Below are 15550 nucleotides of genomic sequence, written 5' to 3' on the forward strand. Positions count from 1 at the left end.
GAAGCACACACAGAACTTGTGGCTTGCTAAGTTTGCCTCTTTGATCATGCCTCTACCTTTATCAACAATGAATTCTGTAATAAGTGTATTAAATATCATAATTAGTTGGTAAATGGAATAGACAAATGAAAATAAGTAGGACATCTGAATTGTTATATATGAGCTCTTCTGATTTCAGAGTGAAATCTGTATTGTTCACTCCTAGCTGTCCAAAGTGAGTAAATGAATAAAAGATTAAAGGAAAATAATTTCACTTAAGGTGATTATCTTTTCATATAAACTATAATGAAAAGAAACAAAACAGGATTTATAAATTCTTAACTGATTTTTAAGGTAGAAATTAAACCATTTGCTCAAGTCAAACTGATTATATGAAATTTTCAATTTGTAGTAGCTATGAAAAATCATATCTTTCAATTTATTATAAATTCTCTGGCAATAAAGTACTTTTACAAATAGTACTTTTTTTTAACAAAAAGGACTTTTACAAATAGTAACATTCCAAGAAATTTATCAAATGATAAAAATGCTATCTAATCTAGAAATGTTAAAAACTATTATAATAACATGGTGCTATGTAAACCGACCTGGGTCCATATGGAGGGGGAAAAGTGTGACCAAAGAAGTGTCTATATATATATCCATCCAACTTCTCAAATACTCCATCATTATCTACTTGATATTCCTTCATGTCTTTAAGATAATCTTTAACATCATTAACAAAGTCAGTGAAGAGCTTCTGATCATGTATAAAGACACCATTTAGGAAAAACTTATTGATGAATTGATCGAGTTCTTTCCAATGATGAAAACTATCCAGTTTTTCTAATAAATACCTTTCAATTAACTGTCTAAATTCATCTATCCTTACAGGATTCAACAGTTTAATATTAAAAAGGTTAATGGATTCCTGTTGAGCACATTCAAATACACCAGAACAAGCCTTTCTGAAAGAATTATAATTTTCACTACAGTCATGCTCAGCACTGCATTTCTGTGAATTTGTATTTTTTCCAAATTCTTCAAAGTGAACTGGCTTTTCTTTCCTTCCTTCTCTTTGCATAGTAGGGCCTCTACTCCTCTGGTTTTGTGTACGTGCCTTATACTGTGGATGTAAATATTCACTGAAAACTGTTGGTTTTTTAGCTGCTGCTTCTTTTGTAGCACCAAATCTTTTATTGCCCTTTTCATCAAAGATATTCTTGGTGGTATCTTTGAAATGCCTGAAAGTGGATTTAACTGAATCTGAGAATTTTTTCAGATTTTCTTTGACAGCTTCTTTAGCCTGTTTAATTTTTTCTTTATGATGCCTTACAAACTCCTTGGTAGAATTCTTCATGGCATCAAATGTTTCCTTAACTGAGCCCAAAAATGTTTCCTTTGACTTATTTTTAGCCCTGTGGTTTCCTCTGCTCCCTTTCTTTTTTCCATCAGTCTCTTGTTTTCCATTTTGATCTTTTGCCTCAATATACAGTCTTTCCCACAAATCAGAACGCTGCTGTTCAAAGTTTAGCTTCCGCTCCAGCTCAGTGAGTCTTTCCCGTAAGATTTCTATTTCTTTTTTTTCAGTCAATACATCAGGAGAGTCTGGGTTGCCATATGACTGACTAGAACTTAACTGCTGGAGTTCCACCCTTAAAGCCATGGTTATTAGTCGTTCTCTCTCCAGTTCCCTCCTTAGCATCTTTGCTTCTGCCAAAAGAGTCTCCCTTTGATTAAGGAAGCTATGTGTTTTCAGCTTTTCTTCTTCCAAATGCTGCTTAAGTTTCTGATTTTCTGTAACTAATTCAGTACTTGTCCCTTTATCTTCCAATATCCTAATCTGTTCTCTTAGTTTCCTTAACTCTTCCTGCAATGAAGATAAGGCTTTTTCTTCCTTCTCCAGAGATATTCTTAAATACTGATTTTCTGTATCAAGGTTCTTTTTCTGAGTTTCAAAAGTCATCTTCTCTGCTTCAGTAAGGGTCCAACACCTCGCAAGGTTTTCCTTCAATGACTAAATTTTTTTGAAAAAGAAGAAAGAAACACGTAAAATCCTTTAAAAGCTAAATTTAAATCTTTAAGATATGACAAATACTCCATAAATTTTTAGTCTATTTCTGCAGAGACTATCCTTATGTAGTATTTTAAATACATAAAAATTAGGAAATACAAGGTTCATATGCAAGAAAATGCATGGTAGAGAGCTATATCAAAGTAAGACCATAGCATGCTGGAAGAATTTAAAGACAGGAAAAAATTAGCTAGAGCTTGGTTTATCCCTAACAAGATTTTAAAAATAGAGATGGGGTACTTCTGATTAGTGTTTCCCATAATCATATGAAATTCTTACCTGTTTCTAGGCCCACTGACAAGTCAGGAGAAAAGGAGATAGGCCTATCTTTTGACTACAAGACTCCAATCTCCTGAGAAGGCTCCTAGAGAGAATTTAGGCAGAACTAAAGGCTTCTCTGATCCTCAGGTGAGGGAGATAATCTTTTATAAAAAGTAAAATTACAGCTAGAGATGACTTCAGGCTTCAAAAAATTGTTTATATTCACTGCACTCTTTGAAGCAAAAAAATTTCAATCATCTTAGTCCTATGAGAAAGATCTTAGTCCTACGCAAATTAACATCTCTAAGTAAGTTCAGGTAAGTCATACAAATTCTCCCACATTTTAGAGGACAGACTAAATCTTGGTAACATTTATAACTAATTTCTCCAATATCAAATAATCTTCTAAAGAGACCATGACCAGATTAGCAAGGTAGCTCTGAAGTGAGCACCCTTGATAGAGAGAAATCATGTTCAATCAGGCTTACAGAATTTTGCTGCAGTTCAAGGTAGCCTTGAACGATCTAGTTTTTCTTTCAACACACGTATTAATAAAAAAACTTTAACCAAAACAGCAAGAAACTAAACAATATGCTTAAACAGGTTAATGGTTATAGCACTATCCAGTCAGTTAAAATATCTTATGTATAAATCTGCAAAATACTTAAATTTTTTGCTCAATTTACCACAGATATTAATCTTATTAGAAGATAAGATTATCATTAATTTTCAGAGAACAAATCAAAATGACTCAGTAAAGATCTATGCAGGGCAAGTATCCTAAGAGCCAACATCATCCTATGGAACTAGAAACCATAGTGGTGAAGAAGAAAATAGCTCCTCTTTTTATAACATCATCTGATCAAGATAGGGAAAACTACACTATTTACAATTCACTTCAGTACTTCCTCCCTGAAAGATATAATTCAGATGTCAAGTGAGATTCTGTCTTCCAAAGAAATATAATCATAATCCTATAAGGGATACATACATATATTAAGTGTAAAGGAAATTCGGGGAAATGGAAGGAAAAAAGAGTTTACTTTTCTACCCTGAGTTTACCTATAATCCCTTCCTAGAGAAGAACTAGATAGGAGACCAACTATTTTGCTGGTCCTCATAAACCCACAAAGGTGTTAGGTAACTGGAAAGAACTGACAGCACAGTCCTGTTGGAGCCAGATGTGTTTTAGGCAGGAAAGTATAACATGCTCTCTCTTTCATCAAAACTAACAAGAAGCCAGAGAAAAAAGGCTGGCTGATGATTTCCCTTATCAAGGGAAGACCTAAAAGAGATTACAAACTCTCCTTCTCTTTCTCTCTTACCGAATGAAAACGTTTTGCTCAGCTCTGTAAAAATAACGTTAATAATAATGTTTTATATATAGAATATCAATTAAAAATAATGTTAACTAGGGCCAGCCCTGGTGGCCTAGTGGTTAAGTTTGGCACGCTTCGCTTTGGCAGCCAGGGTTCAGTTCCTGAGCGTAGACCTACACCACTTGTCAGCAACCATGCTGTGGTGGCGGCTCACATACAAAATAGAGGAAGATTGGCAACAGATGTTAGCTCAGAGTGAATCTTCCTCAAGCAAAAAGGAAGATTGGTGACAGATACTAACACAGGGTGAATCTTCTTCACCAAAAATAAAAAATAATAATAATAATAATAATGATAATGTTAACTATATTACAGTGATTAGGAATAATATCTTTGAAGTAAGGTAAGTGGAATTAAATTCAGCTCTGCCAGTTGTTAGCCTTAGGAAAAGTACTTAACTTTTTTGAACCTCTTTCCCATCTATAAAATGAAATTAATACTTGCTTAATTCACAGGGCTGTGGTGAGAAATAAGAGAAACACTGTATGTCAGGTACTCACAATGTGACTAGGACATGGTAAGTACTCAATCAACAATTACCAATATTATTATTTACTAATCTTCACTGTACTTGTATCTGAATAGCACAATAATTATTTGCTACCAATTATTTTTTATAAAATTTATTAGCAGTACACACCTTATAATCTATAAAAGACCCTTGTTCCTGTTGACATTGGGAAAGATAATCCTTCATATCATTCAATTCATCTTCATGTATCTTTCTGACTAACTGTTGACGCTTCTGAATCTGTATTGTGCCTAAAAATGAAAATTTTTTATTAGGGATATAACATAAAGGTTATGATTACCAAAATTTTTAAAACATATAACAAAATATTTAATCTGCATATATTTAACTACTTAATCCACATAGGATCATTTTCTTCAGAGTATCAGCATTTCACAGTTCTATAAAAATTATGATTATATAAACAAAGAATGAATAAGTAAAATCTCATGGTGTCATTCATCAAATGGTGGATGGCTGTTAATTGTAATATAAATCAGGCCAAGTAGGTTAATATATATTTTTTTTATTTAGCATACACCCAGGGACATTTAAGCAGTCCACTAGCCTTTTGATTAAAACAACCCAGCCCATATTATCCTAACAAAGAAAACAATTTATATAATGTTTTTAATCTTACTATCGTGAAGGCACTCAAGGTTGTTGTTTTTGAGGGCTCTTTGAGGTACATAAAGTGTTGCATTCCCCCCTTTCGAAAGAGAAAGAAACTAACCATGGAATCTATTCACATGTCATAAGTCAATAAGGAAAAACAAAAATGTCTTTTTTTTCCCTCACTATATATTGCCTAAATGATATAACACAAGGCCAAAGAGTACAGCAAGGAAAACAGTTGGCTAACTGTGATTACCCACCATTCTCAAAGCCAAATCTTTTAAGAATTCTGCATTGTTTAGGTCTGTACTGAAGTACCACCATCCTTATCCTAGAAGTTTGATAAAGGAATCTTAAACCAACTAGGATGCTCTACATTTTCACCCTAAATATCAAAATATTAATTTGCCAAGACATGCTGTTCACATGCTGCTACATGCTTCATGCATGAAAGAAAACAAACAACACTAAATAAAAAATATGCAAAATGCATTTGGCAACCTTCATATTACATCTACTGAGTAGCATACCATTATGTAAAGATATCACAGAATTTTGTAATGAAAGGATGTAATAATGATAATTTATGATTTCTTCCCTTACTGCTAAAAGAACTGATTTTTAATTTCTTCTATACATTTTGAAAAACACTAAAGAGAAAACTTTTGCCAAATTACAGACAACTGTTACCAGTTAACAGCTATGATATTCTGTTAGGATTCCTCTTTAAATTTTTGATTTATAAAAGCATAGCAAACAGAATTGAAAGTCCCAAAGTAAAACCTCATATCCATGGGCAGCTAATCTTTGACAAAGGAGCTAAGGACATACAGTGGAGAAAGGAAAGTCTCTTCAATAAACGGCACTGGGATAACTGGACAGCCACGTGCAAAAGAATGAAAGTAGACATCTTCTTTCACCATACACAAAAATTAACTCAAAATGGATCTAAGACCTGGACCCGAAACTATAAAACTCCTGGAGGAAAATATAGGTAGTACACTACTTGCCATCAGCCATAAAGGGATCTTTTTGAATTCCATGTCTACTCAGACAAGGGAAACAAAAGAAAAAATAAACAAGTAGGACTTCATCAGATTAAAGAGCTTCTACAAGGCAAATGAAACCAGGATCAAAATGGACAGGGAACCCACCAGCTGGGAAAAAGTATTTGCAAACCATATATCTGACAAGGGATTAATCTCCATAATATATAAAGAACTCACACAACTGAATAACAAAAAAACAAACAACCCGATCAAAAAATGGACAGAGGAAATGAACAGACATTTCTCCAAAGAAGATATACAGATGGCCAATAGGCACATGGAAAGATGCTCAACATCACTAGTCATCAGGGAAATGCACACCAAAACCACACTAAGATATCACCTTACACCTGCTAGAATGGCTATAATCACCAAGACAAAAAGCAACAAATGCTGGAGAGGCTGTGGAGAAATGGGAACCCTAATCCACTGCTGGTGGGAATGCAAACTGGTGCGACCTCTATGGAAAACAGTATGGAGATTCCTCAAAAAATTAAAAATAGAAATACCTTATGATCCAGCTATCCCACTACTGGGTATCTACCCAACGAACCTGAAATCAACAATCCAAAGAGGCTTATGCACTCCTATGTTCATCGCAGCATTATTCACTATAGCCAAGACATGGAAGAAACCCAAGTGTCCCTCGACTGATGACTGGATAAAGAAGATGTGGTATATATATACCACAGAATACTACTCAGCCATAAAAAAAGACAAAATCGTCCCATTTGCAAGAACATAGATGGACCTGGAGGGTATTATGTTAAGTGAAATAAGCCAGAAAGAGAAAGACAAACAGTGCATGATTTCACTTATATGTGGAAGATAAACCAACACATGGACAGATAGAACTGTTTGGTGGTTACCAGGGGCTAGGGGGGTGGGGGGTGGGCACAAGGGTGGAGGGATGCACTTATACGGTGACTGATAAACAATAATGTACAACAAAAATTTCACAATAAAAAAAAAAGAAAACCACAAAAAAAAAAAGCATAGCAAATCTGTTTCAATATCATTCAAAAGAATCTCAGATTTTTAAAAATATTGAAATAAATTCATCTGTAGTTTCCAGAGTAACAGAAAACCTCTAACTTTCTTTTCAAACTACCAATAGGGTGAAATCCTTTGCCCACTGGAAAGTAACTTAAAACTATGTGGTGAGATCTGAATTCACAGTGCTATTACATAGCATACATTTGATGACTGTCTTAATGCGGCCTTTATCAATCTCACTAACTATTGGGGTTTCTTTCCTATATCTTCAGCTGCCTAACTATAAAGTGTTACTGCCCAAGGTACAACCTTTGGCCTTCCAGACATGTCTACAAATCTGCCTATCTTAATCACATTAACCCTGTCAGTGTTTGCTATCACTGCTATAAGACTTCTCTTCTACAGAGTCCCAATCCCACCAGAGCTTCCAGCCAATGCATCCAGCTGTCTGTTGGGCACAATTTTTGGAGTGTCTTCATGAAAAAAATCAAACTTCAACACCTGCCCTAAACTATTCTAGACTAAAGTTGGGTGAAAACAAATCAAACTGTGCTCACCATCTATTTACTTTATCATCTAGCAAAACTCTTCCCCAGTAACACTTTCAACTCCAAAAGTAACAGAGCTAGCACACTTCTTAGAATGTAAAAAATAAACAACCAATATCTCAAGTCTCCAGGATCAAAGTTCTCTTTTCCATTATTACTTCAGTGTCCCTTATTTCACCAGCTTTTTCTCCATCCCCACCATCACTATAATTGTCAAGGCCCTGATCACTGAATATCTGGATTACAAAATCTCCTAGCTGACTGTTCTAATTTTTCCCATACCATTTACGTTCCTGTACTTTTCCTCTAAAATTACTGCTCTTAGGTCATGTTATACATCAAACTCTACCCAGATTCCCAGATGTTTTACAATATAACAACACCCCACATATTCCAACCGTCTATTCCATTATTTCTAAATATCTATTCTGCTAAAGTCCAGCCAGTCTTTTCCCTGCTCCCAAACCCAGCAAGCTTACTTTCAGGTTATCAGGTTCTTCATTGCTGGAATGTTCCACTTTCCTTTGCCTAGCATAAGCATAATAAGACCAGACCCAACACAAATACTACCACCTCTGGAATGACTCAGTAAGTGTACCCTTGAGCTGTAATTCTTGTCTGTGCTACATAGCACCTAGTTATATTCTGTTATACTGTCCGCTAAAGAGCAGGGCAGTCTATCAATACTTAAAGCAACTCCATGAGGAAAATGAATCAATTGAACTCCACTGATGATTCAAAATATGGATAGTCTACAAGTAAAGAAAGAATAAGAAGATAGGTGCTTCAGACATGAAATTTTTTTTAAAAACTTTTGTAAGCACTTTCAGAACCTGAAGCAGTGCCAAACACCTGTAAGTACATTCTTTTACTATCCTTAGTCCTGCTAGTTTTCTCCTCCTTCCAGGATAGATTTGACACAAGGTTGAACATTCTGAGTGTGTTTTTGTTAAATGATTTTTCAAAGTAAATGACTAATTATGGAGTGCAATGACTGACTTCACGGTGCATGGGAAATTCAAACTGGCTCTAAAATCAACTCAAAAGAGCTCTTAAAGTGCTGAGATAAGTGCCAGAATTAAGGAAAAATGTGATGTCCTTTAAATAGTGACCTTCGAAAGCTAACAGTCATTCAGCTAAGTTTTTCTATGTTCACTGAGTCAATCTCATTACTAATATAGACCTATTTTATATTACATTACCCAGGCTTTCCATATTCTGAAAAGCTAATTTGAAAAAGTACAGAAAAAATGTTTTATTAAATAGAATTGTTAAAGTAAATTTTCCAAGTAACCAAAATCCTAAATAACAGGGCCATAATTTCTCAATTTTGAAAGCACTCCTCTCTAAATTCATCTTTCTACAAAATACTTAAAGGTCATGCAGTTGGTGGGGTTTTAATACAATTTGGATTAACATTAAATCACTGTCCAATTCTTTTTTTTTAGTAAGAAAAAAAGATTGAAATAAGACCTTCTCCTTTGTTACCTCCATGTTTACCTGTGGGGAAAAAAACCATGCTCAAAAAACACATTCATACATTTGCTCCAGCTAGATAATAAACAAAGTTAAATATATATTTCAAGTCAAATTTCATTACAACAAACTTCAAGAGAGGATACAAATTATAGTCTCTCAGTATTAAATTCAAGCAGGCATCCACCAGGACTCTAAATACTTATTTTTATTAACATGAAGTTAAATACAAGAAACACATTTTACTGATTCTGACTTTAAATAAGTATTGATTGTCTTAATTAAGTTTATTCTAACATTACACTTTGCTGAATACTATCTTTTCCATAAGTCAACATAGGGTATACCTAATTCTTCAATCTTTGCATAAAGAACACACTGTTGGAAGGAACTAGCAAACTGGGAATATTCAGAAAGGTAAACTGTGGATTATGTAGGCAAAAAACCTAAAAGTAGTCAATATAAGGCAAACTGGAATTTGTGAAGTTGACATTTTGTTTAAAGTGTTTTTTTTTTAATTCTAATAAAGCAAAGAGTGTGAATATTCAGTTCTCAAATACTCTCATCTTTGTACAAATACACACGTTAAATAAGATTCAATGGTTAGGCTCCCAAACGACAACACCACATGGAGTTCCTTCCTCTTTTCACCCAAGAGACTTTTAAAGGCTTTGCATTAAGATGATAATCAATGTACATAAACACTAACAAGGATAATAATGAGCAATGTATAATGCTAAACTATAAAACTAATGAATTCTCAATTCATGTGAATCATGGAAGCAGCAATGAATGTCACAAAATATAATTCTTGCATGAAACCTGAAGGTAGAAATAATGAGCACCAATTATTGTAACATTTCAAACGTAACTATTTCAACTGGGACTGAATCCTAAAAAAGTCACAGTTAAAACTAGTTTAATTGTGAATCTAAAGTAAAATGATGTCCTTTGTATTTCATATTTTTAATCTTCCAATCTTTTTCTTTAAAAAAACATATATGCTAATAATCCTTACATTTCTTAAATAATGGCTAATTTAAGTGAAAACAGCTTTGTGAGATAGGCAACACTATCTCCATTTTCCAAATGAGAAAACTGAGGTTCAAATAGGTTGAGAGTTTTCCAAGGTCATGTATTCAATGATGACACTAAAAACAGATCCCAGAATTTCTAACTCTTAGTACGTGCCCCTACACTAAGCCATCAGTTTATGCATAACAAATTTTCAAATACTTACCATAGAAATGTCCAAATCCCATGCTGATTGCAATCACCAAAGCAAGTATAACACACTTATTGAGACCACTACTGAATTGGCGTTTACACAACTCCTTAGAGGGTTCAGCTTCTTGTTCAGCAAGTAGCCGTTCTTCAGATTCTGAACTAGAAACAGTCTTCTTCCTAGCACGGCGTCGTCTAAAGGCAGGACCAGGGTGATGACTGGTTTCATCACTACTTGATTCATCATCGCTAGGCTGAGACGAAAATACTATTTTAAAAAGAAAAATGTAGATAAATATTAAAAATTTTAGAAAAGCTTTCCCAGTAAATGTGATTTAGAATAATCAATGCCATCCCTACATGCCTTTTTACATAAGACAGCCAAAAAACAAAAAAACACAAAAACTCAATTTTTCCAAGTTTATCAACATAAAGCCAAAACATAAAAGATTTCAACTGTGATACACAGAATCTGTTAATCATACTCTGTGCCTTTGATGATCTGTTTTTTTTTAAACCTCCCTTGTAGTTTACACCATTAGACCAATCATTCTCTTAGCCTACTAATTTCATTGCTATTAGAGCCATAAACAAATACGATTTCTGGAAGGAAAATAAACCTCTATCTCTTCATTTAATTTCAAATAGAGGGAATTTAAGCTCAACTGTTTAAGGAACACAAGTATGCAAGCAGTTCCTGTGACTTAAAAGGACAATAACTACCAAAGGTGTCCTTGGATGTATATGGTCCCTAGTTTCATTTCCATCCTATGAGCCCACAATCAAGGTTCAAAGCTCTATAGCTTAACACAGGTTTCCAGAAGTCAGATGAGCCCTTCCCTTCGACTGCCACTCTTACTAGAAGGTTATTAATTTTACCCTCTAGTAAATATGTCAGCATGAGGAAGTGACACAACAGCTATCTCCGATATTAAGGACTAGCCTGGTGCTGCTCCTTTATGAAAAGAATAATAATGAACAACAAATTGAAAAAAAATTCCACAAGAAATCTCAAGTACTGGAAACATATCCATTAGAAAAATCACCCTCAGCTTTTTCAAATGTATAATTTCTTAACACTGTTCCATGTATCAATAAACTATATTTTGACAAGATTAGATGATTCAACAATAATTTCCACAGGCCAGTTAGAAGAAAAGCTCTAAAAGTAAGGATAAACTGTGAACTTCAACTTGATACAAAGTGCTCCAAAACAACAAACATTCATGCTTCAAAAAAGCAAAACAGTTCTTCATAAGACAGGATATCCATGCCACAGGAAAGCTGGTGACTTAGGTTAGGCAATACTTTTCCAAGATGGATCACGGAGGATTCGGTTAACTTTCACACTTACAACAAACACAAAGACAGAAGGCACTACTGAATGAATGAATATTCCTAATATTTAGTGATACAGATGCCACTGAAAGATCTTTTGGTCATGACCCTTATGCCCATCGTGTTTATCGGGTTATTCTTGATCACTAGTTTTTCCAAGATGCCGTTGCCTCAGCTGTGAGGTTACATTTCTTGGACAAAGAGAAAGAAAGGAAGACTTAAACAAAGCATTACATAATACAAAGGCATTCATGATCATGGCTGGAGTATTTAAGTCAGACTTTCTGACAGTATTAAGATGGGTAAATGTAAAAACACGCCATTTGTCAAAATTCCTTAAATAAATTTTCAACTCTATGTTAACATATTGCTTTCATTATATATTCTAAGTAAACAAACCAGCCTGACCCATATTAATAAATTCACAGCCTTATCTAATGCTTCCATCTTTTTTAACCCATACATATGAGAGCTGAAATACTTTGACTTTTAAACTTCTTTTAAAGCTTAATTTGGCCCACAGTCCAAGATGCAAGCAAGGCAAAGGCATGCAATAAGCTTAGCCAGCTTTATTACAAGATCAATTTTGAACACCTGTTTAGAGTATCACAGATGACAATAGATATCTTTAAAGCACTAAGTAAACAGTAAATGTGACTAGGCACACTCAGCTCTAGAAAAGCTGATCAGATTTAGTCACACCACCTTGGAAAGCGAGTTGGCTAGGAACATGGTGTTTCAGCTGATCATCCCATCCCCTTATGCATTCAGGAATCTTCCACAGCTTCTCCCACCACCTTTCTTTTGTGAATAAACAGGAAAAAAGATGTATAAAGCTTTATTATAAAGAATAAAAAGGAAAAAGAGAAGTGAAATATTTATTTTAATTATCACTTAACACTGTTATTCGTGCTCCATCAAAATCTAACAATCAAGCCTTTTTAAAAACACATATACAATACAAACTTTTCTACAACTACCAACTTTGCTTTCTTGGGGGAGGAGAGGGTCATATGGAGGGAGTGGAGAATGTTCTTAAATCGACAAAAAATATTACCACCACAAGAATCTAATCTAGAAGAAGAAAACATTGAAGTTGAAATCCCATAGAGATGGAGAAGAAAGGGAAAGGGAAAAAACAAAATAACTAAGCAATGGGTAGCAGGAAATTAACCAAAGAAGAAAAATATGTGGTAAGGGAAAGAGACCAAAAACTCCTGGCAATTGATTTACATATACAGCATTTTCAACATAATCCAAAACGTCATTTTTTTATTTTTTAACATTTTCTTTATTGAAACAATTAATTCCTTTGGGAAGGATAGCAATGGATAAAAAATAAACCTAATAAAATATTCCTTTTAACTGAATCTTGGAATTCCCAAGAATTCCAAGTTCAGAAAGAAAATAAAAACTAGAAATGTTCTTTGAAGTGTCCAAGTTCCTGAAATAAATCACCATTGTGTAGCATCAATTTCTTAAATGTCAGCTTGGACCCTTCTACAATACTTCACACTTCAATTTGACTATCTTTTCTGGCTCACAAATATTCTCAAATTAAACCAGCATCTATAGTCTTTAAAAAAAGAAGAAGATTGGGCCGGCCCTGTGGCTTAGCAGTTAAGTGCGTGCGCTCCGCTGCTGGCGGCCCGGGTTCGGATCCCGGGCGAGCACCGCTTCTCCGGCCTCATGGCCGCGTCCCACATACAGCAACTAGAAGGATGTGCAGCTATGACATACAACTATCTACTAGGGCTTTGGGGGGAAAAAATAAATAAATAAAATCTTTGAAAAAAAAAAAAAGAAGAAAGAAAAAAAAAAAGACTACTTGAATACAGCACGAATCCTGAATTTAAATAAATAAAATAAAATTTGATGACCAAAAAGGATTCTAAAATCAATTACATTATCTCTCATAAATAAATGTACTTTGTATACTACTCTGGCCAAGGCTGAATTTTCCTCTGACCACTAAGAATGTCAGATGAGTATTTAAATATTTGAATCAAGTGTTTTCAAGCTCTTGTTTATAGGCAATCTACTGATAGACAAATTGAAAATAACTAATCATTAAATGAGACAGCTAAAAATCACTACTTGACATTTTATTAGCTTAAATTGGAATAACAAAAATTCCATCATCTGTTCTGGCAAATGTAAATATTAAAGAACAGCAAAATCTAAAAAAACGATGTGAAATAAATACTGTGTGTTCCTGTTTTTGCATCAAATTAGGAAATTCTTGTAATCACTAGCAGAGTTCCAAGGTGTCTCTCCCATAATTCACCCTTAAATTATAATTGTGGGTTAATTACAGGTTTGTTTCTTATATTTTCCAGTAACTTTGTCTAAATATTTATATCATTGTGAAAGATGTTATATACATCCCTAAAACTGAGCCAAAGAATGTAGAAAGTAACTCACATTTTAACCTCCACATGATTCTGTCTGAACAATAGGCATTAACTGCCTTAAGAATGTGACTTACAATAGGCACATTTTCATAACTCAATCAAAAATGACAGATCCAAAGGTCAGGGGCTTTGGGATGCTGCTGTACTGCCAGTTCCTTGAACCCTGTTTGGCAAATGGCAGCATTCAATAAATGTTTGTTAAATGACTAATAATTGGAAGACCTCAATAAGAAGTTTCTTTAACCTCATTATAAAATATGTACCGCTGTAAGCAAAAATCTTAACATTCCCCTGCTTTTAGATCTAACGGCTCTATCTCTCACTCTTAAAAGATCTAAAACATGTCAAACGCAGGGCCGGCCCCATGGCGTAGCGGTTAAGTGCACGAGCTCCGCCACTGGAGGCCCGGGTTCAGATCCCAGGCACACACTGATGCACTGCTTGTCAGGCCATACTGTGGCGGCATCCCATATAAAGTGGAGGAAGATGGGCATGGATGTTAGCCCAGGACTAGTCTTCCTCAGCAAAAAAAAAAAGAGGAGGATTGGCACGGATGTTAGTTCAGGGCTGATCTTCCTCATACACAAAAAAATAAATAAAACATGTCAAATGCATTGTGGGGTGTTTGAGACCTTAACAAATCTCCTTGAAGCTATTTTTTTTCATCTTTTACTTAATGATAAAAGAGGGTATCTACTGTTATAGCAATGGACTACTGTGCTCTAGGCCCTGAGTCTAGGAAAACACTAGATAAAACAGTAGATTTTACAAACAATTTTCTTGAGTTTCACCCAAATACATTTAAAACTTGAAATTTAGGGTTAGAAACCAAAAAACCAAGCCATTATTTAAAATGTGGTCATAGGAGTCCTTAAGTCTCATTATCAGTGTATTCTTTATGTAGTTCTTACCAGTTTCTGGATGACAGAATGTATACTGGCTGCTAGAAGAAGAGCCCATGTTAAAATCTTCTGGACTCTGTGCTTCTTTAACAATTATAGCTTCTTCTTGAGTTCCAATTTCTTCTAACTTAGGTGGCTCAAGGGTAACAATATCAGAATCATCACTGACAGTTCCAAAATAGACATTGTCTTCCGGTAACTTTTCTTCCTCTCCCTGAGGAATCATAATTTTAGAGACAAATTCAATAATTATTTATAAGCTTTTTATTTTCTACACAGTTCAAAATGTATAATGGTACTTAAGTATTACAATAATTTGGCCTTAAAATAAAAGATGAGTCCTGCCCAATAGGAAAGGATTACTCAATAGTAGGCTCATCTTTTAGTCTGAAAGCACCATCAAACCCACTGGTGACTCTCTCTCTCAAAATTACATCAAACTGCTGCCTACTCCTCATGGGCTGCAGAAGCTAAGATACCCACCTTTACAACCCAATGATCACAGAGAGGAGAGGATTCATTTCTCACCATTCCACAGGTTTTTGAGTGTAACTCTATAGTCAGGAAGTCCATAAAACACTAATCAAATTTTTCTGGTTATGCATGTAATAAACTTCAACAACTAGGCCATGTAAAGTTTATCTAGCTATCTAGTTTTATCTAGAAGTAAAATGCCAAAGGACAAGATTTAGTTTGTTTTCAAATTTAAAAATTAACCTTCATTTTAGATATGATAATAGGTTAATTTCTCAATATAATTCAAGAATGCAATCTATTTCCAAAG

At 34.5% G+C, this 15550-nt stretch overlaps 1 protein-coding gene across 2 annotated transcripts in view; it reads right to left on the reverse strand.

The window, feature by feature from the left end:
• The window catches only part of CCPG1 (cell cycle progression 1), a 38316-nt gene that overhangs the window by 2704 nt on the left and 20062 nt on the right, over positions 1–15550 (reverse strand). For both annotated transcript variants that reach the window (XM_058541626.1, XM_058541627.1), the window contains exons 5-8: positions 14776–14980; positions 10129–10380; positions 4334–4455; positions 588–1996 (exon numbers count right to left, since the gene is read on the reverse strand). In XM_058541626.1, coding sequence (XP_058397609.1) covers positions 588–1996; positions 4334–4455; positions 10129–10380; positions 14776–14980 — 1988 coding nt within the window. The remainder of the gene's footprint in view (positions 1–587; positions 1997–4333; positions 4456–10128; positions 10381–14775; positions 14981–15550) is intronic.

Source organism: Diceros bicornis, chromosome 5, assembly GCF_020826845.1.
Source record: "Diceros bicornis minor isolate mBicDic1 chromosome 5, mDicBic1.mat.cur, whole genome shotgun sequence".
Taxonomy (NCBI): domain Eukaryota; kingdom Metazoa; phylum Chordata; class Mammalia; order Perissodactyla; family Rhinocerotidae; genus Diceros; species Diceros bicornis.